This window comes from Arachis hypogaea, chromosome 8 (genome assembly GCF_003086295.3).
Source record: "Arachis hypogaea cultivar Tifrunner chromosome 8, arahy.Tifrunner.gnm2.J5K5, whole genome shotgun sequence".
Lineage (NCBI taxonomy): Eukaryota > Viridiplantae > Streptophyta > Magnoliopsida > Fabales > Fabaceae > Arachis > Arachis hypogaea.
Genome location: NC_092043.1, coordinates 13,805,777 through 13,828,718, shown reverse-complemented (window position 1 = coordinate 13,828,718; position 22,942 = coordinate 13,805,777). Strand labels below are relative to the sequence as shown.

Genomic DNA, 22,942 nt, shown 5'->3' with positions numbered 1-22,942 from the left:
CAGTGTAATTGAGATTATTATTTTAATATACACAACTAATTCCAAAATCACTTTAAAACTTAACTTATAATTCTTTACCCATTTTTATACCGAGAAATATATTTAGTTTGGTAAGTAAAAACTATTAACAAAAAATAATCAGAATTTATTTTATTTAATATTTATTAAATATTACAATAGCTAATGAATACTAATTTAAGCAAATTATGGCGTTACCGCATATTATTAGGTGAAAATTCAGGTGCAGTCGATTTCACATGAAGTTGATAACTGAGAGTCGTTAGATGGTATCAACTTCACGTAAAGTCGACTTCACCTTAGTTTTCACCATATTTAAAATGTACATAAATGTGATAATTGAAGGCCTCTTGAGGAATGGGTCCGGACTAGAAAATCGAGAAATGGATGATCCTCCATGGATGGTGGGCAGGGCCTGATTATGGTGTTTAAGAAGAAGCACAATCTGGTATAGATGCAGTTATTTCCTAATGATGAAAACTCATTAGTTCTAACAAACAGCTCCCCCATTTGCGGAATATATAGAAAAAACTAAGGCTTGATGCCACACAAGTTACAATTCAAATTCCATTAAGGCTAAAAAGGGTTATTTATTGGTTGGTTTGGTGCATGATTTGAAAGAGAGGGAAAAGAGCATTCCAATCATAACTCCTTTAGAATGGTTAGAAACTCTCAAGCACATATTGATATCTATCTTTCAAGCGTGACATGTAAAACAGTACTCTGAGCGTTTTGAAACTCATTGGAACCATTTTTCTTTTTGTCAAGTCAGGGGGGTGGGTCACTTTGCCTTCAATGAATCAAGCTGTGTGATTGTCATGTGTTAGTAGCTTCAATTTGGTCAAAAGGATGAGGAGAGGGAGCATAAAAAGATTGGAAATTTGGTGGTTCTAAATTCATGGTGGACCCCAATTTGGCAATGAATCATGATCAACCTTAACTAAATGAAATACTAGTGTTAGTGTACTCTTACTATAGAATAAGGGTCCAAGCTTTTGGAAAATTAAAGCTTTTTGCATCTTTGGATGTGAAAATGAAAAAGAATAAAATAAAGGCTTCATTTGAATAGAAAATTTGTGTTATTAATGCAACTTTCTCTCCCTCACACCAGAATCTGCTTTTTGAAGCTGTGAAAGAAGATCAGTGCATAAATGATACAGGCTACTATACTCAAAACCAAATATGTTGCATATTTATTTCACCCTTCATTTCAGGAATATCAATAATGGTACCCATAACTGGGGGGGAAAAGGTTATCATTGATTATTTGGCATTCTGGCTCAAACAAATTAAGATCCACCAGTAAATATTTTCATCAGTCATCACTAGAGTGGTATTATTGAAACATTTAGTCAAAAGTGTGGTGCTGTAATATCGAATAATTCAGGATGCTACATCCAAGGGACTATGATGAGATTCAGATTTTGTTGGGGGGCCAAAAAAGAATGATAAAATAGAACATCAGAATTTGCCAGTAATAATATAATATTATACTTGTATACATGCGTTAGAGCTGTTTATCGAACATATCCTAAAACCTACTGTAACTCTGTGAGAGCAACATCCATTCAAATTCTACCGAGTACCAACTGGTATGGAACAAGGTAAACATTTACATCATTATTATCGTTTACATTCTTTAAAGGAAACCTTTGGACTTTGGAGATAATGGAAAATTTTCCGTACTTGCCAATACTGAAATGCATATAATTCGGTCATATCATAGATTTGATATAAACAGATCTATTTATTAGATTTGATATCCCAGCCTTCTTTCAGCATTATTATTATTGTCTTTGTATAATTGTATGTCACTTTTAATTGCAAATTCTACAAATTTTCAAAGCTCATCCATCTGAAAAATTTCTGTACTTGAGGCCTGAGATAAATGCTGAGAAAACCTCTTACTTTTCATTGACATATATTGAAAAAATTAGATTAGGGGGCCAACCGCTCAACCTTCCACACTTTCTGTCCATTGATCTCGTGGGGAGAATATTGTAACCTGTCGAAAAACACGCATGAAAAATCAATCTGAAATTCTCATGAGAGATTTACATCAAGCAATATCTGAAACTGAAAGTGCAACTGGTTCTGATCTTGAGGGTTAAAAAAATTAGGATCAAGCAAAAAGCAAATTACCATAAGGAACCTTAAGAAGGGATCAATGACTAATGAGGGACTAACGGATTAGTAGGAGTTAATAAGAGCTGATTTTCAGTATAACTGTATAAGCGTCATAAACTCATCTAAGCAACCTAGTTTGGAAAATAATACATGAAAAGTTTAAAGTTAGATGAGAGAGATTGTTTTTCAAAGTTATCATCAAGTAGCAAGACTAGGATGGATCAAACTCAAATTGATAGCATATGCATATGGCATGGACCCTGAACATAACTAGTGCATTGAAAATCCAACGCCTATTGGCTTCGAGGTCATTATTTACTTGCAAACATGGATACTTTTTGTGTCTTCCACTTAAAGACATGAAATTTGAAAACAAGCAACCTGTCATAAACGAGGGAACAGCCCACACCTGTCATGCAAGCGAGATTGCTGTCCTTGCCAAAATTCAAAAAGCTCTGGTGTTAGCCTGTATCCTCCCCAATTCTTAGGTTTAGGGATCAAACTTCTGCAAGAAAAAATAAATAAATTATTTCCAGCTCCCCTGGAGTGACTTAGCAGGGGCATAGCCTTAGCCAAATGAAAGATTGAACACATTAGAATTCCAAGTTGAAATTAGAGATTAGAAAATTTTATCAGAATTCAAAACTAACACCGAGTCAAAACAAAGTTAAATAACTTACCCATCAGAAAATTTTTGCTCAAGCTCTTTGTACTCCTGATGAAGAACATGCCTTCCAGGCACTACAGAACTCTAAACATCAAGAAGTTGATACAATAAGTATACATATATGATTTCTATATGTAACCACTAGATTAATCCAGGCGAAGCAGTTGTAGACCTGCTTACTAACTATTGCTCCAAGCTGACTTCCTCTAGGACGGCTATGGAAATACTGCTCTGATTCCTCATCAGATACTTTCTGAACAGACCCCTCCACTCTTACCTAGGAAAAGCAACAAGAAATTACATAAGATGGTGTTTCGATTATTGAGACTCAATGCATCACGTTAAATTCGTACAAAAACTACAGTTCAAGCTCTGTAAACTTACAATTATAAGTGATTAAAGACTAATCCACAATCTTCATTTGCAAAAAAATAAATAAATACAATTTCTGTAGATTAAGGAAATATAATATGTTGATTAACCGTTCAATGAAGGAAGTATACTATGTTATCATCTGAAAGAATTTTACATCAACAACTAAATGTTCTCTTCTATGAAATTCCATACTTATCCTCATTTTGTTTGCTGAGTAGAGTACATTATGTCATGTTTTATGACATTGGCTTCCCAAATGGAAGCATGAGACCGTGTGGCATGAAAAATTAACTTTCATCCTTAAACACATGGCAAAACAAATAATTATGACGACAAGGCCATCAAGAATGAAAACAATAGTTACCTGTCTGTTTAGACCATCCCAGTAAAAAAGAAGTGAAGCATGCGGATTTTCAGATAAATCACGTGCCTTATGACTTTCATAGTTTGTGTACCTGTGCAAAGTAATTGTGGTGGGTGAACACAAATAATCATTTGCCGAACAGAATGGAGAAATCTGCACTAACGCAAAAATAACAGATTTTTACTGACCACACAAAACCATCCTTGTCCACAGCTTTTAGCAATACCATTCTTGATGAGCTACAGCCAAGAGAATTAGAGAAATTTAGAAGTATTAGTTCAAATATCATGGAAGTATAGAAGAACAATTTAACATGAAACCAGAGAAGCAGAACTTACGGTTTTCCATCCTTCCCTACAGTTGACAATGCCATAGCATTTGGTTCCTTCAGACCAGCAGCTAATGCATCATCAAACCATTTATGGAACTGCAAGTAACAAATAAAATATGTTAAACATAAAATTGATTAGAGTGTAAATAATAGTAGTTATAGCCATTAAAATCTGCTTCCTCAAAATACTCAGATAAGGCAACTGAAAACAATCATGGTAAAAGTACTTTTGGTTATTTAAGAAAATGGGAGCCAGGGTGGCAGGGTAGGGGAGGGAGAATGACAACTCTAACAACAGAGTTAAGAAACTGCACGTCAAAATGGATGTATATTGGCAGAAACTACTTAGAAGTCATGGTAGAGTGTTAAAAATAGATCATGGTAAAGCCATTAACCACCTCACCAACAAAACAACAAGAACAAGCTTTGTTCTAGTAAGAAGGGTTGGCTATATGGATTAGAGTACTACACAACAGCAGTCTCCTAAGTCATTAGCCACCAATAGAGGAGAAAAGCACCAACAACCACTTTACCTGATTAATGGGGTCTGCCTCCACTTGCTCTTCAAGAAACTCTGGAGAGATATAGTTCTCTCTTAGAGCTGAAATGTCAATTTTAGGCGGCTTTCCAATTCGGACACACATGGAAGTTCCAGGATATTGTGGAAGTAAAAGCTTATATTTTTCTGCAATAGCAGGTGGGACAAATCTACCTCCTAGAAAGTGGTGAGGACCACTAAACTTCTTTGCGCATAATTTCGGAGCTGTCAAAGAAATCTTCATAAAACACAAGGAGATGAGGCAGTCATTCAATCGAAACACAACTTGTATATATACAAGAAATAATGAAATATCAATATATTACATCCAAATATCAGTGGTTAAAATCTCAGCGGTTAAAGCAACAAATAGTGAGAAAGATATATATATGAGAAGCATACCAACATATCAGGTTGAAGGCCTATACCATTTATATCTCCTTCTTCGACATGCCACCCAGATGGAATATCTACAGAGACAATAACTGATCTTTTCGGGCCACTTTGATTATAATTTTGTAAGGTAACAAATCTTTGGATCAAATCATCAAAAGGAGGTCTTGGAGAACCTGCAAAATAAGAAAGTAGCAAATCAATAAAATGCTACTGTTTATTCCAAAACTTACACACTGGTTATAAACTCAAAGCTTGAGTTAATAAAACAAAGAATGATGCAGGTATTTATGAATGACAAACAATATTAGAAGACACAATATAAACTACCATGAAATGAGAATCCGAACATCGCATCAATTAGAATGCTGAAGTCACTTGACAAGTCCGAAGGTAGATCTTCCACTGACAAGAAAGGGATTGACAGAGCTTCGAGCTACAGCATCAACATTTCATATGAGATTTGTTGCAGCTCATAATAAACCATAAAACCAAAGAAATAACAAGAAAAGAGATACAAACTGAAAAATAGTCTGTTCAAAACTTTTACAAGTTGAGTTCCATCCTACCTGAGTAACTAACCCTTCATAAAGAGGCTTCGGGGTGCGCTTGGGGTAGCAGACCGAGGGCTTATAACCAAAATGGTGCAGGTGACGAGCGGCCACCAAACCATCGCCACCATTGTTACCAGGACCACATATGACAAGAACACGGTTATACTCGCCTGGTTTGTAAACCTGTGATGTTAAATCAATTTTAGCTAAGAACAAATCTTATTTATATTCCAACTACATTTCCTTTAAGGTAACTCCATAACTTGGTACTACACTAGATTAACAAAAACTTGTGCTCATTCCTAAATCAACAAGAATTTAAACAGGTTGAATTATCGAATGTAAATAGCAATCAGAGGCATAACAAAACTATCAGGAATTCTCCTCTAATGAAATGAATTACGAATGAAACCAGTAATTTGAAAGGAATAAATACCTCAGCAATGGAAGTAGCGACGCTCAAACCAGCCAATTCCTACAAATTGCAAGTTTCAGAAAAACGGAACTCGTTAAGCATTAAAATAAAATTAAAAAAAAATGGTGGAAGGTGAGAGCAACCATGAGCTGGTCGACAGAGAAGCCAAGAGGGCCCATGAGAGTGTCGTCGATCTCGGCGGCTTGGCGCTGCGAGAGGTAAGTAACTGAGACAGAAGAGTCCATGGTTCCAGAAGCTTCAGTGGTTGTTGAGAAGTTGTTAGAAAGAGCGCGAAATCCAGGAGGCAGCATGGTTGCGGGAAAGGGTTGCGGATAAGCCAGGGCGCGTGAGAGTGTGGGGGCGCGTGAGAGAGTGTTGTAATGAGAATGAGAAAGAAGAGGGAGTGAGTAATAATTAAAAGAAGTAAGGAATAGAGAGCATGACATCATGATGCTGCTTCTTCCCTTCCGCACCAATGAAAGCATCGCTTAATTTCTTCCTCTTCTGCATCTCTCATTAGCAAGGTTCTGAAAACTGGACCGGTCATCAAACTGCTTTAGTCACTGGTTCACTGGTTCATTGGTCCAACCGGTGGTTCAACCAGAGAAACCATTTTAGAATAAAATAATAAATAAATTATAAAGGACCAAAGATGAGGGTACTCCAAGAAGTTCTATTAGATGCAACAGCATTCAACATTATCAAACATATTCTCACACACACATACAAAGCCTTAACTCAAAGAACAACCACAGCAAGTGACTTGGAAAGAAAATGTAAACACCGAAACAATCACAAGCATACAGAACATGTGAATATTATTATAGCAAACATAATAATAAAATAGCTCTTCTAATGCGTCTTGGAAAATATCCCAAATAAAGAAAACCACATAATCTGATCCACTTGATTCAGAAAGCTACATATATTAGAAAAATTAAGAACCAACTAAAAGAAAAAGAAAAGGAAGGCCTGGTTGATTCGATTCAATTGCCTGAGATGAAGAATCAAACAGGGCTGAGAAGCTGAGAGTTTAAATGTTAAACCTCAATATTCAAATAACATGATTCCATTATTGTTATTATTACACCCTTCTAATGTCACAAACTCAATATATATTATAGTCCGTTGACACTTGTGTATTCACAACTTGGCCTCATCATTCTGATTCATACCTTTAAGTAGAAGAAAAAATCCCAATCAGCTTTCGTTACAATTTTATCCAGAGAATTGGGGGTTTGGTTCGGAGTTCATGCCAATGGTAATGACGAGAGGGATGAATCCGTGAATCCGTAACATAGGCAGTGCAAATTTTAACAAAGTTCATCACAATGATTAACAACAACAAAAAGCACGGAAGGAACACTCAGTAATATAGGCAGTGCAAATTTTAACAAAGCTCATCACAATGATTAACAACAACAAAAAGCACTGAAAGAACAGTGAATCAGTAACATAGGCAGTGCAAATTTAAAATTTAAAATTTATCATCAAATACAATCAGTGAGCAAAGCCAATCAATCAAGCACTGACTGAGCATTCTGTTCTGATTCTGTGACTGGGAAGCAACAAATTCAGCAACAAATTCAAGTTACAGCAACAAATTTAACAAATCCTAGTAAAGTCCCGATTTACAGCAAAAAGGCAAATTTATTGATTACCAATTCAGCAACATGCAGAAATACAGGGAGAAGGGAAATCTGGAAAAGAGAGAACACTACACCGAAACATTAACCAATAATCACAAAACACTAAACCTTCACCCAGCAATTACAAACAAAGCTAGCAATTACAAACATTAGCACATTATAAAACATTCCAAAACACTAAACCTTCACCCAGCCAAACTAGCAACTACAAACAAAGCCATCGGTAAATTTGAACAAAAAAAATTAAGAGCCATCAGCAACTAACAGAGCCATCGAGCCATCAGTAACAGAGCAAAGAATTGAAAGCAACAGACTAACAGAGCCATCGAGCCATCAGTAAATTTGAAAAAAAATTTACAGCCTTCAGCAACCAGCAAATACGAGACAGATCCATCAGCAGCAGACAATTACAATTTACAAAACATTACAAGAAAAATATAACAAAAATTGAACAACAATTTCAGAACTTCAAACGAAGAAGAAGACCGAACATTCAGAAATTAAAAGGAAGAAGCGGAGGCGAAGAATTGAAAGCAGGGCCACTAACCTGGGTTCCGTGCCGAGAAGCCAGCGAAGATGAAAACGACGTGCCGAGCTACCTGGGGAAGAGGAAGATGAAAATGACACGGGGAAGAGGAAGCAGCGGCAGCGCTGAGGACCTGGGGACGGCGGCGGCGATGAAGGGCTAGGGTTTTCCTTGGCTTCAGAGGTTTCCAGGAGTGCACGAATGATTGGGGGAAGAGGGGGGTGGTTCACGAATGGTTCTGCTTTTGTTTTGTTTTGTTTTGTTTTTTCCAAATAAACAAAACGGCGTCGTTTTATACGAACCAGACAGTTATCGATCCGATCCAACCGGTCAGTAATCGGCCCATTCGACGGTTTTTAAGTGGTTTTTTCTCTAACGGTTATAAGCATCGAATCGGACATTTTTTATTGTCGATTTTTTATTAAACCAATTCGACCGACCGGTCCAGTTTTTAAAACCATACTCATTAGGAGTCCAGATAAATATTCAATCTTACGCCAATTAAATTCAAATTCAATTCCAGGGAGAACCATTTGATATTTTTACATGGAATAGATTTTTCTCAAATTGAATATTTTTTATTATACATTAAGAAGTATGAATGGTACAAGAGTATTAACTCAATGATAAATAGTTACCCTTAACATGATAAATCAATGGTACATTAAGAAGTATGAAGCAACCATTAGTTGGCAGTGTATAGTGTATACTGTATAGTGAAACCTATATATATGTCTTCTTGAGCCTATATAGTATGCGTATGTATATCTGAATTATTATTAATTGTTCTGTTTGTCAAAGCTTAGATTAAAATTTGATTAGTTGCACGGGCACTTGTCTAAACTCATTGCTCATTTTCAACCACATCTTTTATTCTTTTGATGAAACTCATGGTGGTCTTCAAACTCTCTGGATCTGAAAGGAAAAAACAGAGACAAAGCATTATTAGTGTGTTACTCAACACCCCTATATAATAATAATGCTACACATATTGGTTTGATTTTTCTGGTAGTAGATACAGTTTTATCAAATTTTTAATTAGATTCTCTTATTTTACAAATTTTTTATTTTAAAATTAGAATTTATAATTAAATTCTTATTAGTTATTTTTTAAAAATAATACTTTTAAAATATTTGTTTTTAAAATATTTCATAATTTAATATCAAGTACAAAAAATGAATATTTTATATTTTTTAGCAAAAGATAAATTAAATAGGTCTAATTAAATTTTTTTATCTAATATAAAAAGTGAATTACAAATTTTTAAAATATAAAGACATAATTAAAAATTTAATAAAACTGAAACATAATAATTAAACTCATATAATTTATAGAAACACATAATACAGATATATCTATTTATAAGAGCTTACCTAATCTTGGAATGGTATGACCTTTGGGATGATGGATGATCATAGGCTTAATACAGGATTCTAGTAGCTCAGTACCATAAGGCCTCAGGAAATCTGTCTCCCCTGCACCTCGCAAGCAATTTTTCATCACTAACACTATAATCTTAAATGTTAAAATAACAATTTAATATATTCTCCATTTTTTTTCCTTTTTTCACTATATCTCCCAGTGCTCCAACTCGACAGGTCAATAATTAATCTGTCTCGGGTCGAAACTTTATTTAAAGGTTTGCAGCTAACTAAGGAATTGCTACATGCACAAAGAGGGATTTAAATCTACGACACTTACTTAAGCGGACTAATAAGCTAATCACTAAATTAACCCAACTTTTTTTTTTTCAAGAACCCAACTTGGTTTATTACTTTATTCTCCAATACAACTAGTAACTTTTAATCCGCATTAGGGGTGCACCCGACCCGACCCGACCCGAAGACTCGGTCCGGCTCTGAATAGTTTAGGAGTTAATTTTGTGTGATTTTACCGGATCTAGGGTCGGGTAAGGGTCTCAAAAATAGATCCAGTAATTGTTTCAGGTCAATACGAGCCTGGCTTTACCTGACTCATGTGCATCCTAAGAAAATTAAAAAAGATATGTGTTTTAAATTAATTTTAATATTATGTTATATTAATTATAAACTTATTATTTTATTTTTAATCACACTTATTGAATTAGAAAATAGATAAAAAAAAAAGAGCATCAAATTAGAATTAGAATTTATGGACAAATTCAAATTCAAATACAGATAATCTTTCGGTAACAAGTTTCTTCTTTATAAATAAGTGTATCATAGATAAGTTTCTTTATAAATAAGTTTCTTTATAAATTATTGTTAAAGCTGTAAAGACCCGGTTTTCATTCGGTTTAGACCCGGTATAGTTATGGTCCGAAAATGTTTAGGTTTGATTGGATCTAGTATCGGATTAGAATCTCAAAAATAGACTCAGTGTATATTTAGGACCGGATCTAGGTCAAGATAAACCCAATTTCACCCGACGCATAAACACCGCTATGACATGTAAACACTGCTATGACATGTAGACTTTTCTCTCCCTTTCTTTTTTGGTCTTGGAGCCTAGACAATTTTTTTTTGTGTTGTTTGTGTTTTAGGCCACTCACAACTAAGAAACAATGATTTATTGTGGATACATGCATAGTACAAAAAAGAGCCCAATGCAATATCTCTTTGAAAAAGTCCGGTGTTTTTTATTTATGACAAAAGCGCCTAGTGGTTTTGGACTTTTGGTCATAACTTATGACAAGTCACAAGTTGCATGTAAATTCTTTTAAAATAAAAAAAATTGATTATTACAAAAAAAAATTGACAGAGTAAGAAAATAAATGTTTAATTACATTCGAATTAAAACAATAAAATTTACTTATAATGAAAAATATCAATTTAGTAATAATTAATTTTTATTTTATTGTTTTATACTTTTATTAAATATTTACGCTAGTGATTTTTTGTTAGTAACGTGAAAGGAGTCAAAGAAAATACCTAGAAAGTGAAGAGATGGACAGGAAATGGGGCTAGAATATGCTTTCTCCATTATCAAAGATGACTTGAACTTTGCCCCTGATATTATTATTATGAATTTCACCTTTGGAACCTTAGTCAGTGCTTCACCCTGCACATCCCAATAACTCATCAAGAGACCCCACAAACAAAATCAATCAGAATAAAATATACATTAAAATAAATTAAATTATAAATATAATTTTAATGACAAATAGTATTTTTATATTTTGCACGTTGCACACCTTCTCCTGAAGACCAGTCAGCGCAGCAGAGAGTACAGCACCCTAATTTTGTCACATTCAAACATGTATCTCAGCGCAAATATTTATATTCATATTCATAGAGAACTGAATTCCATTTTTTAATTTTAAATAATTTAAATATAGAAGTGAGAATGGTGTAGAATGTAATTATAGCGTGTATAAATATTTTACGTAGTTGTGACATCAGAAATTAAAATTGGACCATTTAATTTGTAAGAGATATAAAAATAGAATTTTTTGATTTATGTACTCTAAATTTTTAAAATTTTTGAAACATAAATTGAATTTAAAAAATATTAAAAAATTACAATGTTAAAATATATTACTCATTTTATTTTCATATCTAGATTTTTTAACCACTAAATTTATCGACAATTAAATTAATTAATTACCTGAGAGAAGCCCAAAAGACCATCGAAAGGTCCGTGCTTGATCATGTAATCTTCTATGTATTGTACGCATTCATCAAAGTTGGTATACTCCGTAAATTCCTAAAATACAATAATAATAATACCTTAGCTTTGGATACAATTACAAATCACGAACACTATACATGTATATAGAATGCGAACCTCGTTGAACTGGAACCACTCGTAATAAGGAGGATCAAAGATTCCTTCAACATCGGATTTTCCCTGACAAGGAAAAGGAGCATCGAGGAACACAAGGTCGAGGTGGTCGTGAACAGATTGGGGCCACTTGTGTAACTGTGTTTTGAGGATGTGGCCACTTGTTCGGAACCCATGAAGGCATAGGATTCTTGGTTTCTTCACCCCTTCGCTTCCCATGATGGTTTTTTCTTTCTGTTATGAACTTTGACTCAAAAAGGGTTTAGTGGAAGGCAAGGCTCGTAGCTCAGCATATTAATAGCAATGGAAAGTTATCGAAGGTCAAAGCTAGCAGGCGTATAGCATGATGGTAGGTTTGGCTATATGGGACCTAATTCAATTTTGGCTGTCTATGACAGTTTAAATCAAATTAAATACAATGTGAACAAAGTATAGGTTGATGAATTAAATAATGGCATTAGGACTAGAGAAAACTAATTAACCACACAACAATATGATGTTGTGAATTGAGGAGAATGGATTCTTTTAATTTTTTTTATAATTGAGAAAATAAAATATAATTTTTTATTATTAATTTTATAAGTAGAATCAAAAATAAATATGAGAGAGAATAATGAAAAGTTAAAAATTATACTTTATACTCTTAATTTTTTTTTAACAATTGAGAGAATCTATTTTTACAGAAAAATAGAACTAGCATTAATACAACTAAATTAAAATTTCAATTTAACTCATAAAAAATATTATAATTTTACACAATTTAATTAATTATACAGAACGGAATTTAGAATAGGATGAAAATCAAAGAAAGGGACTCTTTTATCTCAACCTAATTTTTTGGTGTAATAGTTAAAGTTCACACTTAAGTTTCTCAAAAAAATTTTAAAAAAAATTTCATTCATAAAAAATTAATTCAAAAAAGGAATAAGAAATTTTTAAATAAGCTTCTAGCAAATCAATCTAAGAATGAACTAAATTTTTTTAAACATCTAATTTAAATTTAAATTTAAATTTTTAAAGATAATTTAATTGAAATTAGATTTGATCAATGAGATTTGATTTAAATTTAAAATTTTTAAAAATACTACTCAATAAATAAGAACTAAATCAAATCTTTTAACAAATCCTAACAACAAAATAAACTAAACATAGACCAAAAAATCTTTTCAAACACGCATTAATTAATATTAAAAATTTCTATTAGATTGAATATTTTAATATAATTATGTTTTACATATTTGATTTATTCTTTTAATTTTGTACAACATTCTATTTTACCTAACTACTTTAATTAAAATACACTTGTGCATATTTATTTTTAAGGTCCCCTAACCCTACTAAACAAGTTAGTTAAATGCCTATTTTCTTAACATATATTTGTTAATTTATGTAATTTAATTTAAGAATCCTAATTAAATCATATAAAAAAACGTGTTATAAAATGACCGTGTTGAATATTTTTTTTACACGGTATTTTTTAGTCTAATAAATTTTATAAAAATTTAAATTTTATTTAAGAATCTACTGTTAGCTAATAAATTATTGCATACATAAAGCAGAATTTAAACTTCTAACGCATACTTAAGCGAGACATATTCACCATTTTTTTATATTAACCATATTCAACATTTAAATTCAAAGATAGAGTGTTCAAGGATCGAATTGGATCGGATTTAATTTGAATTCAGACTTAAAAGGTTGCAAGTTTATTTTCACTCGATTCGTAAGTGAAATAAGTCGAATTAAATAGAGTAGATTTGATATAAAATTAGTATATACAAATTTATAAATTTTATATGCTAAAATAATAAAATTTTACTTTTAAAAATTAAATTTAATAAATTTTATATATGTTTATACCAAAATAAATTATTTTAAAACAAAAACAATATAACTTACTAATTTTACTCTAAGATATATTTATTTATTATAAAAAATAATTTCGGACCATCCGAATTTAGTAGTTTAATAAAATTCTCTATTTTTTTACTTGTTTTTCACAATACAAGACCAGATTTTCGAGAAGGTAATTGGCAAAAGTGACGAGTATGGAGGTCTGTTCTTATTAGAATCTCCTCACCATCAACTCTTCAAACTTGTCAAACACTCTAAGGACGGATCCAGAAAATTTTATAAGTGGGGACAAAAATATATACATTAAAATAAATTTTATTAAACATTATTAATTATATGAAGATATAAAAATTAAAAAAAATTAATGATCACTTTTATTCTTAAAATACTATTTTTTATATATAATTTATAAAATATAATTTTTTATTTCTAAAACTTAAACTTAAAATATTTTAATTAAATTATAGATAACTTATTATTTTAACTAATTTTTTTATACACATTTAATAACAAAAGACGGACTCAATTGACACATTAGCAACTAATGATACACTAATATTTGTAATTTAAAACTATAATTATATATAAATATTAGAAAAATCAAATCTATAAATAAAAGTATGTTTATATAAGATAATAGAAGCTTAATTTACAATTTTTTTAAATAATTGAATTTATTATATATTTTTTAATTTAATTTTGATATAATATTAGACGAAAAATTTTGTTCATCTATTTAATTATGTATTAATTATGTATTGTAATTAAAATATTTTGTTATTACTATTTTCAACAAAAATATATTCTAAATTAGTAAATTAATTAATTTATTTTAAAATTTTATATGCAATACAGGTACATATAATAAAACAAAAGATAAAAAAATAAGTAAAAAGATAAATAAATTGATAACAAAATAAAATATATAAAGTCATGAAGAAAATAAAATATTAGATTAATACTTAAATTATAATTGTTTGAATTAAAATTTACAATTGAAAATATCAAAAAGAGAAATAATAAAATTAGAAGATACATAGAGTCATAGAAAGTTATATAAAAAAATAGAGAATTTGAAATTTATCTTTTGATGAATAAAAGATGACTACTAGATAAGAAATAGAAAACGAATGTTAAAAATATAAAGATAAAAAAGAGTTTAAGAAAATAAAGGAGTGACGGCAAAAAACTAAATTTAATTAGATTAAATAATAGTCAAAATAATATAGAAATAAAAAGTGAATTTAAAACTTTAGCAAATTGAATTTAATTTATTTATAGTAGGTTCATTTAAAATTTGAAGTAGAGACATATTATATATAACTATTTCTTTTAAAAAAATGAAAACTAAGTGGGGGCAAGTGCCTCCTCATAGTTCTTATTGGGTCCGTATCTGACTCTAATGTTTTAGTTTGTCATGTGGATAGTTATACGTGACTGGTAATATTAGGTCATGTATCAGAAAATATGTTTGTAAAATTTATTCATTTTCATTCAAATAATTTCTTGAAATTTGGTCATTCAAGATGTGAAATGTGTCCTTTAGTAAAGTTTAAACGTTTGTCTTTTAATACAAATAACAACTTGTGTCAATCTCCATTTGATTTGATCCATTATGATATTTAGAGACCATATCAGACCCCTACACATAATAAAATTAGATATTCTTTTACAATTATTGACTTACCTACTCAAGCATAAATCTAATCTACTCAAGCATAAATCTAATGAAACACATTCTTTGATTAATTTCATTTCTTTGGTTGAGACACAATTCAAAACATAAAGTGAAACAGATCCGTTCAATCAATACTAAGGAGTTAGCTCTTACTAATTTTCTACGATTCAAAAAAATGCTTTACCAATTTTCATATTGAAAGACCTGAGCAAAGTTTTGTTGTGGAGCGCAAACATCAATATTTGTTAAATATAGTCGCGCCTTATTTTTCCAATTCAAGATACCAATTCAATTTTTGAAAAAGTGTGTTCTCACACTAAATTTCTCGTCAACAAGCTGCCCATTCCTATCATTAATTTTTCAGAGTCCATATAAAAGGATTTTTAAAAAATTGCCGGATTATCAAGTTATGAAAGTGTTTGGCTATCTCTACCATACATCCACTCTACTATCTTAACAAAACAAACTTTTTTCAAGGTCTATAAAGATTGATTTTTCTAGACTATTCAATCGGCTATACAGAACACAAGTTGTATGATATAAAGAAAAAAATATTTATTTTTAAGGATGTAAGTTTCCCAAAAAATATATTCCTATTTCATTCTATCAACCCTTTAGACTCTTCTTTTGTCTAAGAATCTCTGACATAGTATTACTATTATGTATTTCTGACTCGCACATGCTTATACTTATTGATCCTATCCTAACACATACCAATACCAAATCAATTTTACTAGAAATCATTGAAATAACAAATTTTGAGATTGTTCCAACCATTACAAACACTCACATTTTCCAAAACCAAATTGCAATTACCAATAGAAAATCACAAAGACAAAGCAAACCTTCTACATACTTTATTGACTACAAGTGCAGCCAGACCATCAATTCCATTTATAACTGACCCTGAAAAAACACCTAACTCCATCATATGCTACTTTTATTGAAAATGTCCAAACAATCTCAAAATCAACTTATTTCCATCAGATAGTAAAGCAATGGATGAAGAATAAAATAAAGCTAGTTGTAAAAGGGTACACACAATAAGATGGAGTGGACTTCTGTGATACTTTCTCTCCAGTGGCCAAGCTTGCCACTGTTCAAGTTCTCCTATCATTAGTAGCTATTAAAGGATGGTCTTTACAAAAAATGGATGTAAACAATACCTTCTTAAATGAAGACCTCTTCGAAAAGGTGTATATGGAGATGCTATTAGGACATAAGTGTTGGGAATAAGACACCATTCCCCCTTGAGAAAACACATTTGACAGAGAAATAAAATAGACACAATCACAACACAATAATTTAACGTGGAAACTCCAATTACCGGAGAAAAAAACCACGGCCGTTGTCAAATGACAACCAGAGAATATCACTATGTGAAAATTGTTACAACACATAGACTTCTTTCTCTCTAACACCGGCACCCCAGTACACCCACACTCTCTCAAAGCAAATATCTAACTACACCTCACAACACTCTCTAATCAAAGAGTACAGAGGAAAAGAAAAATCAGATACAAGCTTAAAATGTTTCTGACTGGTGCAAAAATAAATAGAGAATTTAGCCTCATATTTATAGCCTAGGCCACCCACTCCATTTGCTATCCTAAGCAATGTGGGACTAATTTAACCAAATTCTAACAATCTCCACCTTGATTGAAATAGTTACACATCTTCAGCTTCCATTGTCAACACCGACAATTCTTTGCTGCCATTGTCTATACTGACAATCATAGTTCAGAGAACTATCATACTCCACCATGAAAGTATACTCACTTGGAATTAGACCACTCCAAGCATTTCGCCTTGGTACAGATCGAAACTTTGCTGAAAATTCATGGTGCAACTTCCAAATTGGCTTTTCTTGGAAGTTCTTCAGCCATCGACCTAACTCTGCCACACACCTTGCATCTTAACGCCAACCAATGCCCGTGTGCAATTGTGGACCCGATTGCCACAACTTATCCTTATCCATGACAGTGCGGTAATACCATGAGAATACTTCTTGTCTTCTAGAGAACATCATCTTCTCTCATAGAGAGAGCAATATTGCAAGTATCAGATTGAGAGTCTTTTTCTGAAACCGCATTACCTGGACAATTTCTCTTTACATGCCCAGACTTTCCACATTTCCAGCATGTTACACTCCTTCCACGATTTCCTTTTCCATAATTGTCACTTCTAGCTACAAGCGCCAAATCTGATGAAGTGCTACCCTCATTTTTCATTCTTCTTTCTTCAGCAATGAGCTTACTGGCAACTTCTTCAAAATTCAGAGTTTCCTTCCCATACATTAAAATAGGTTTGATATACTCATAGGAAGAAGGAAGAGACAATATGAGCCTCAGTGCCTTGTCTTCATCATCAATTTTCACTCCAATTGCCTCTAATTCAGAGACAATACCATTGATAGCACTAAGATGGTCGGAGATTTTCACATTGTGATCCATGCGTAGATTATGGAACTGCTCCTTCAATAACAACCGATTTGAGATGCCCTTTGCCTGATACAACCCTTCGAGTTTATCCTAAAGTTCCTTGGCTGTTTTCATTCCTTGCGCATTTGCAAGAACATTCTTAGCCAAACACAGACGAATAGCACTTGCAGCTCTCAAATCTAGTTCCTCCCAATCTTCATCCTTCATACCAGAGATCCTCTCCTTCAACGCCTTGTGCAAACCTGATTGTATCAACACATCCTTGACTTGTATTTGCCACAAGCCAAAATTGATTCTTCCATTAAATTTCTCTATTTCAAGCTTCACAGCACTTGAATACCCTGACATTGTTGCAACCGTATACTGGAATAGTATAATTCAACTGTAGACCGTGCACTAGGAAGGGTCCCCAGGAAAGAGAGGTGGGTCACAATGGACACACTTAAATACCAAGTCTTTCCTTAGCCAGAACCTTTCCAAACTGCACTCTTACAGTATCACACTGCCTTCCAGCAACAACAACAGCAACCAAAGATCAACCTCAAGCCACAGGACAAAATTCTTTTCTGATGTGGAAGGTCAGACTAGGCTGCAACCACAGAGCATACTAAGAATAAATCCCACCGAACCGAAGCTCTGATACCACTTGTTGGGAATAAGACACCATTCCCCCTTGAGAAAACACCTTTGACAGAGAAATAAAATAGACACAATCACAACACAATAATTTAACGTGGAAACTCCAATTACCGGAGAAAAAAACCACGGCCGTTGTCAAATGACAACCAGAGAATATCACTATGTGAAAATTGTTACAACACATAGACTTCTTTCTCTCTAACACCGGCACCCCAGTACACCCACACTCTCTCAAAGCAAATATCTAACTACACCTCACAACACTTTCTAATCAAAGAGTACAGAGGAAAAGAAAAATCAGATACAAGCTTAAAGTGTTTCTGACTGGTGCAAAAATAAATGGAGAACTTAGCCTCATATTTATAGCCTAGGCCACCCACTCCATTTGCTATCCTAAGTAATGTGGGACTAATTTAACCAAATTCTAACAATAAGAATAGAAATAAAGGACTTGTTTGCAAGCTAAATCGTTCCATATACAGACTACGCCAAGCTTCGCAGCAGTTGTTCTTCAAGTTCTTAACTGCCTTATTGAAAACCAATTTCAAACAGCCAAGAAATGATTACTCTCTCTTCTCTTATAGGTATGGAATGTATGTAGTTTATCTACTTGTGTATGCAGATGATATCATCCTAACGAGTGCTTTCTCTACTATGATGTCAAACGTTTAGAAATTGCTTCAATCTGTCTTCAAACTCAAGATTTTTGGGATTTGAAATATTTTTTTGGTCTAGAAATTGCTAAATTCCTATATCAGCAAAAATACACCCTCGGCTTATTGCAAGATACTAATTTCTCAGATTGTGAGCTAGCTGTGTTGTCAATCGATCCTAACCTGAAGTTGAGTTCAACAGATAGCACCCTTTGAATGATCCATCTTTATATCGAAGACTGGTGGGCAGGATAATGTACTTAACAATATCTAGACCTGAAATCACTTATGCAGTTAACACCTTGAGTCGGTTCATGAAAAGCCCAACCTCTCTCACATGGGTGTTCTCTACCACATCCTTCGTTACTTGAAAGGAAGTCCAAGACAAGGCTTATTTTTTCCAGCCACCTCTAACATACAACTCATAGTCTATGCCGATTCAGATTGGATAGGGTGTTCAGACACCAAATGCAGCGTCACAGACTACTACACTTTTATTGGCAACTCTTTAATATCCTGAAAATCAAGCAAATAAATTATAGTATCAAGATCCTCAGTTGAAGTAGAGTACAACACATTAGTAGCAGTGGCAACTAAACTTGGTTGAAAAGGTTGCTGTTTGATTTTAATATTGTCATTGATTTTGTCATGTTATTTTGTGATTCCTAATTAGCTATATACATAGTTACTAACTCGACCTTCCATAAACACACAAAACATATTGAATTTATCAAATTGATGCATGTTAAGTCCAGATATCAATTAGCCGACATTTATACTAAATCCAGGCACAGGATTCGGTGGTCCAGGAACCTTTGGACCAGTTAGTGGTCCAAGTAGAAAACATGTTTTTAGAGTTTTTTTTATTAATTGCTACGTAGTCCTTGAACTAATTTTAATTACAAATCAACCCCATATATTTTATTTAATTATAAAAATAGTTTTTTATTTTATAAATTATTATTTTATCAATTATTTATTATATTTATTAACAATCAAATACAAAAATAACAACCAATTATATTCTCCATTCATCCTAATAATTCCAATTGATTAAAAAATTAATTTTGATCTCGTTACGTTCGTCCATGGCTTCCAAATCGTGTTTCCTTGAAATTCAATCGATTGGTTTTTCAAAACAATCGATTGAATGATAACTCAATCGATTGGTTTACACTATATCACAAAACAATCGATTGAAAGTTGTAAGGTAAAATGGTAAAAAGTTTATACCAATCGATTGTTTATACTTTCCAATCGAATGAATGCCTCAAAACAATCGATTGTTGTTGTTACTCAATCGATTGAATTCACGAAAACAACATGGATTTGCCAAATACAATCGATTGGAAAGTGATGACATTGAAGTTTTAGCCAAATTCAATCGATTGGTAATGTAATCCAATCGATTGGAAGGTGATGAAGTTGAATGTTTTGCCAATTTCAACCGATTGGTAATGGTACATAAAATTAATTTATAGATTGGTAATTTATAAAATTAATTTTGCCGATCAATAGTACATTTTGCTTTTATTCAAGTAAGGCGAGTAAAAAATACAAAAAGTATATGATATTGATAAGGTAGCAGCGTATCAAGTAGTAAGTATGCTTAATTTATTTATTTGTGTTATGCACAAATTTAGTTTCGTTAAAATATTAGTAACCAGTGCTCTAATTTTTGTAAATATGTTTTGGGATAAGTGTTTGCAATTAGTTAAATGTTAGAATATATTGAGTAAATTCTTTTAATATATTTAGAGTTAATATAAAATTGAGGGTAAAAAACGCATTTAAGCCAAGGAGAGAAGTTTATTACGCATATAAGCCAAACAAGAATCTGATACAAGAATTCACCAAAGCACACTTTAATGTAATTCGAAACAACTTTATTCGAATTACATTCCTTAATAATTTGAATCAATACAGCTCCAATTATTCTCAACCATTGCATACAAGTAATTCGAATCAACTTAGAACCAATTATAAAAGCATAATTCGAATTGTATCAATTCGAATTAGTAGGAACATGTGAGTAGGAGGAAGTTTGAATCAAATTGATTCGAATTACTCACATTTCGAATCAAATGGTAATTTGAATTACACATTGTACAATAAGATACTAGAAAAAATACTATATAATATAAAAAAATATACTAAAAGAAGTATAAAACAAGATTATAGTAAATTAATTTTAGTATAAAATTATTAAATATAAATTAATTTTAACTCCTATTAGTACATTGAATTAAAAATAACATATAAAAATGTACTTGTATTTATTAAATTTTAATAACATATAAAAATTTAATGACTTTTTTAAATATTTTTTTATAATAGGAGTACATTTTTATATACTTTAAATACTTTATATAAAAATGTACTTGTATTTATCATACAAAAATAAAGTGTTGTGCCAATATAATAATATTATAATATTTTAAATCAATTTTTTTCTAGGATTTTAGATTAAAAGCAGCACATGAAAAAGCATTATTGGTATTTTAAAGCTAACTTAATTAAATAAGATAGAACTGTATTCTTTAAGATTTTATGTACATAATTAGGCTAATTTTTTTTAATATTGATCAAAGATGTGTGTTACACTATGTTATTTGGTTTCAGGTAAGTTTTACTCTACTATAATTTTTTTTTTACTTTTCAGAAGATACAAATCTAAAAAATTTTATAAATTAATTTAAAAGAAAATATCATTGACGTTTTATAAATTTTATGTACCATTACCAATCGATTGAAATTGGCAAAACATTCAGCTTCATCACATTCCAATCGATTGGATTACATTACCAATCGATTGAATTTGGCTAAAACTTCAATGTCATCACTTTCCAATCGATTGTATTTAGCAAATCCATGTTGTTTTCGTGAATTCAATCGATTGAGTAACAACAACAATCGATTGTTTTGAGGCATTCATTCGATTGGAAAGTATAAACAATCGATTGGTATAAGCTTTTTACCATTCTACCTTACAACTTTCAATCGATTGTTTTGTGATATAGTGTAAACCAATCGATTGAGTTATCATTCAATCGATTGTTTTGAAAAATCAATCGATTGAATTTCAAGGAAACACGATTTGGAAGTCATGGACAAACGTAACGAGATCAAAGTTAATTTTTTAATCAATTGAAATTATTAGGATGAATGGAGGATATAATTGGTTGTTATTTTTGTATTTGATTGTTAATAAATATAATAGATAATTGATAAAATAATAATTTATAAAATAAAAAACTATTTTTATAATTAAATAAAATATATGGAGTTGGTTTGTAATTAAAATTAGTTTAAGAACTACGTAACAATTGATAAAAAAACTTTAAAAACATGTTTTCTACTTGGACCACTTAGTGATCCAAAGATTTTTGGACCACCGAATACTGTGCCCTAAATCCATTTCAGCAATCTAGTTTCATAGCCTTGTAGCTAAGTTTGACATTTTAAACATCTATATACAAAACTTAACAAAAATTACTAGAATCAACTATTAGTATTAAAATGATATTTATTTACTAAATCATGCCAGGTGTACTATTAATTTATTAAATGTTAAAGCAAATTTGTTAGTTTTGCTAAATTCTTTTAGATTAGTTAGGTTATTATTTGGGTATCCAGTTGTATATATAAATCAATATCAGATTCAATAAAAAGTAATTATTTTTTTTCCAAATCAAGTTCAATAGATCTAAAATATAATTTAAATTCAACTAAAAAATAACATCAAATGATAAATCCAAACTCATTAAAATGTGTTTTGGAACCGGCCTGGACTTTAGAACAAATTGGATCTTAAATATTTTTACTTAAAGACATACATTCTTAGACGATTCAAGTAATTACTCAACTTATTTTATTTATTAATATTTTTTAGATAGTAAACTAAATATATTTTAAATAATAATGATTCATAATCAATTTAGATTAGTCCAATAAATA

General features: G+C 31.5%; 2 protein-coding genes across 5 annotated transcripts; both read right to left on the bottom strand.

Moving 5' to 3' along the window:
* Positions 1–1,745: 1,745 nt before the first annotated feature.
* Positions 1,746–8,445, bottom strand: LOC112706214 (pyridoxine/pyridoxamine 5'-phosphate oxidase 1, chloroplastic). Of its 4 annotated transcripts, none has more exons than XM_072200731.1 (14): positions 7,979–8,445; positions 5,926–6,316; positions 5,804–5,842; positions 5,383–5,550; positions 5,144–5,249; positions 4,823–4,989; positions 4,416–4,658; positions 3,890–3,978; positions 3,740–3,790; positions 3,552–3,642; positions 2,985–3,089; positions 2,826–2,896; positions 2,527–2,650; positions 1,746–2,023 (listed from the first exon to the last, which is right to left on the bottom strand). In XM_072200731.1, the coding sequence occupies exons 2-13, from the start codon at positions 6,265–6,267 to the stop codon at positions 2,530–2,532; spliced, it is 1,593 nt and encodes a 530-aa protein (XP_072056832.1). In that variant the 5' UTR covers positions 6,268–6,316; positions 7,979–8,445; the 3' UTR covers positions 1,746–2,023; positions 2,527–2,529. The 4 variants fall into 4 exon arrangements, with proteins under 4 accessions (XP_072056832.1, XP_025613180.1, XP_025613181.1 ...); XM_025757395.3 differs by having other exon boundaries at positions 2,555–2,650; XM_025757396.2 differs by having other exon boundaries at positions 5,926–6,353; positions 7,979–8,228.
* Positions 8,446–8,513: 68 nt separating this feature from the next.
* On the bottom strand, positions 8,514–12,060 carry LOC112706216 (uncharacterized). Its single transcript, XM_025757397.3, has 6 exons — positions 11,724–12,060; positions 11,544–11,642; positions 11,131–11,172; positions 10,868–10,997; positions 9,332–9,433; positions 8,514–8,872 (listed from the first exon to the last, which is right to left on the bottom strand). The coding sequence occupies exons 1-6, from the start codon at positions 11,937–11,939 to the stop codon at positions 8,802–8,804; spliced, it is 660 nt and encodes a 219-aa protein (XP_025613182.1). The 5' UTR covers positions 11,940–12,060; the 3' UTR covers positions 8,514–8,801.
* Positions 12,061–22,942: the final 10,882 nt, after the last annotated feature.